Genomic DNA, 3,359 nt, shown 5'->3' with positions numbered 1-3,359 from the left:
GGCAGCTGCAGATACGTCATTGACGTGCAGCTCTTCGAGGGAAACGCCATGGGTGAGCTAGCTAGCTAGCTAGCTAGCTAGCTAGCTAGCTAGCTGGCTAGCTAGCTTCTTAATAGCTAGCTAGCGAACTAGCTAGCTAGTTAGCTAGCTAGCTAGCTAACTAGCTAGCTAGCTAGCTAACTAGCTAGCTAGCCAGCGTAGTTAGCTAGCTAGCTTGTTTGTAGCTAGCGAGGTAGCTAGCTATCTAGCTAGCTCCCCAGCTAGCTAACTGGCCCCCCAGCTAGCTAGCTAGCTAGCTAGCTAGCTGCTTAGCCCCCCAGCAAGCCATCTAGCTAGCTAGCTAGCTGTTGTTTCTGATTGTCTTTGTTTTGTTTTCAGTTTGCATATCTGAGGCGCTGTGGATAACATCAGCAATTTATTCTGCGCTGACGCAGCTGCAGCGGCAGCAGCAGCGGTGCCGGCTGCATGCGCCGACCCCCCCGCAGCAGCAGCAGCAGCAGCAGCAGCAGCAGCAGCAGTCGACGCCCCCCTTCCTGCTGCCCACCTGGTCCCCCACAAACCCAGTAACTCTTTCTTCAGGGGGGCCCCCCCACAGACTTTTTGCTTGAGAAAGTTTGTAAGTTTCTGTGCCGGTTTTGGGGCTGCATGCGTTGCTGCTGCTGCGCGCTGCAGCAGCAGCAGCCGCAGCAGAGGCGCTGCTGCTGCTGCTCCTGGCTGCCGCAGCGGCGCCAGAAGCCGCTGCCGCTGCAGCGACAGCAGCAAGGGTGGTGCTCCTGCAGCAACAGAACTTGTGCTGCTGCTGCAGCAACAAAAACGCAGCAGCAGCAGCGACAGCAGCATGAATACAGCTGCAGCAGCAGCAAAACAGCAGCAGCGGCAGCAGCTAAGTTGCTGTAGTTTGCAGCTGCTGCCGGAGCCTGTACACACACTGCTGCACCCGTATTGTGTATTGGTGTCAAACTGCGCTGCTGCTGCTGCAGCGGCGCAGTTTGCTGCTGCTTGCTGCTGCAGCAGCAGCGCAGTTGCTGCTGCTTGCTGCTGCAGCAGCAGCGCAGTTGCTGCTGCTTGCTGCTGCAGCAGCAGCGCAGTTGCTGCTGCTTGCTGCTGCAGCAGCAGCGCAGTTGCTGCTGCTTGCTGCTGCAGCAGCAGCGCAGTTGCTGCTGCTTGCTGCTGCAGCAGCAGCACCTGCTGCTGCTCCTAGTGCGGAACTGCATGCATTTTGGCGCCCCCGGCTCAGGCCCGGAAACAGAGGGAAGCAACTGGATGTGTGCGGATGCAAAGGTTTAGGGTTTAGGGTTTAGGGCTGCTTGATGGCCCCCCAGCCCTGCTGCACTTTGCTGATTATTTCTGCCAAAAAGTCAGGTCCTGCTGCTGCTCGAATTTGTTTTGCTGCTGCTGCTCCCAGCGCTGCAGCATCTTCAGGTGTACGTACACCTGCAGCAGCAAACACGCGGAACATCCGCGAGCCGTCTGGGGTCCCCACAAAGCCCCTAAACTCCATCTGCTGCTGCTGTTGCTGCTGTTGCTGCTGCGGCAGGGCTATGCAGCCTAGGGGCGTTCTGCAGCTGCCGTCGAGCTGCTGCAGGAAGGCGCGTTCTGCTGCTGCTGCTGCTGCTGCTGCGGGGTCCGAGACGGCCTGCAGCAGCTGCAGCACTTCCGCATCAGCTGAAAGACATTGTGCTGCTATAATGCCTTGAGCAGCAGCAGGAGTGAAGCAGCAAACTGGCAGCAGCAGCGCCTCTATGCTGCTGTGGGGCGCAGCAAGCCGCGTGCTCTCTAGGCCCCCAGCAGCAGCAGCAGCTGCTGCTGCTGCACCTGCCGGCGCTGCTGCTGCTGCTGAGTGTGGGGCTCCCTGCTGCTGCTGCTGCTGCTGCTGCTGCGGCAGCAGACACAGTCTCCGGAGACCAGCAGCAGCAAGAAGAGTCCCTTCTGCTGCTCCCGTCCGCAGCTTCCGCAGCCGAGTCTGCACATTTCCCCGCAGCAGCACGCAGCGCACTTTTGCTGCTGCTGCTGCTGCGGCTGCTGATTGGCGGCTAGCGAGGTGCAGCAAAAGAGACTGTCTTCTTAGAGACGAGCTGCCAATTAGAAGTTCCTCCCCGCTGCTGTTGCTGCTGCTGCTGCTGCTGTTGCCGATTTCAGTAACCTGTATGGCCTCCCCCGCGCGAGCGCGCGCTGCTGCTGCTGCAGCGTCTGCAGCAGCAGCAGCAGCAGCAGCAGCAAGGGCGTCGATGAGCGGCTGGAGCTTGGGCCTGCTGCTGGCAGCAAACAGCAAAACGTCGCGGGGGTCTTGCCGCTGCAGCACAGCAGCAAGCTGCGTCCCCGGAAGCAAGTTTGCTGCTACATCTTTGAGAGAATGAACAGCAAAATGGAATTCCTTTTTTACTAAACCCTCATCAAGTTCTTTGCTGAAGAGGCCCTTGCCTCCGAGCTGCAGCAGCTGCTGCTGCAGCAAACGGTCTGCTGCTGTTTGGTACGGCACCAGCTCTGCTTCCCCGTACCGCAGCCGCTGCTGCAGCGCAGCAGCAGCAGCAGCAGGCAGCGCCCCTGCTGCTGTCCCCAGCAGCAGCTCGCTGCACTCCGCCCCCCTCGCGTCCTGCTGCTGCCGCAGCGCCTGCTGCTGCTGCTGCTGCTGCTGCTCGTCCTCCTCTACAAAAGCAGCAACTGCAGCAGGAAACTTCGCAGCAGCAGCAAACACTACTCGCCGCAGCACTTCTTTTGCCTGCGTTAGGGCCAGCGGGGACCAACGGGCTCCCACGCGCAGCAGCGGCGTCCTTGCTTCTGCTGCTGCTACTGCTCTATCTGCTGCTGCTGCTGCTGCTGCTGTAGGGGAGCTGCGGCTGGGGGGCCTCCCCAGGCTCGTGTGCGCAGCTGTGCTGCTGTTGCTGCCATGGCCGGGGCTGCTACGGTGACTGCTGCAGCTCCTGCTGCACCAGCTGCTGCTGCTGCTGCTGCTGCTCGCCAGGGGAACCCCCGAAAATGCAAAGGGAGCCCCGAAGAGCTGCTTCGCGCTGCAGGCTGACAGTTGCTGCAGCAACAGCAGCAGCAGCAGCAGCAGCAGCAGACGCTGCATCAACTGAGACTGTAGCGTCAAGAACCTGCAGGGTGCAAACCACGCGGTCTGCCCTCAAAAACCCTAAACCCTAAACCCTAAACCCCACACACTTGCAGTGCCGTCTGCTGCGGTTCCCGGTCGATTGCCCCGGGGAGGCAGGGCTGAAGCCTGGGGTTTGCGGCTTAGGGTTTAGGGTTTAGGGTTTAGAAGGCATTTAAACAAAAAGCAAACGCTCCAGGAGAGCTCTCGCTCGCTGCTGCTGCAGTGCTTCTCTGCCCGTCGGCGGCGGCGGCCGCCGCCGCCGCAT

The 3,359-nt window shown here is 60.5% G+C and overlaps 2 protein-coding genes across 2 annotated transcripts; one reads left to right on the top strand and one right to left on the bottom strand.

Annotated features, from left to right (window-relative positions):
* Nucleotides 1-48: 48 nt before the first annotated feature.
* ETH_00020885 (uncharacterized protein) lies at nt 49-608 on the top strand (the record flags this gene model as incomplete). Its single annotated transcript, XM_013380016.1, has 2 exons — nt 49-52; nt 379-608. The coding sequence occupies 2 exons, from the start codon at nt 49-51 to the stop codon at nt 606-608; spliced, it is 234 nt and encodes a 77-aa protein (XP_013235470.1).
* Nucleotides 609-1,297: 689 nt separating this feature from the next.
* On the bottom strand, nt 1,298-3,070 carry ETH_00020880 (porphobilinogen deaminase, putative; the record flags this gene model as incomplete). Its single annotated transcript, XM_013380015.1, has 1 exon — nt 1,298-3,070. One exon carries the CDS (start codon nt 3,068-3,070, stop codon nt 1,298-1,300), a length of 1,773 nt encoding a protein of 590 aa, XP_013235469.1.
* Between the last annotated feature and the right edge of the window lie 289 nt (nt 3,071-3,359).

Source organism: Eimeria tenella, genomic scaffold (genome assembly GCF_000499545.2).
Source record: "Eimeria tenella Houghton genomic scaffold, Eth_scaff432, whole genome shotgun sequence".
Taxonomy (NCBI): domain Eukaryota; phylum Apicomplexa; class Conoidasida; order Eucoccidiorida; family Eimeriidae; genus Eimeria; species Eimeria tenella.
Note: the sequence above shows the minus strand (reverse complement) of the source record. Positions and strands in the feature narration are given on the sequence as shown.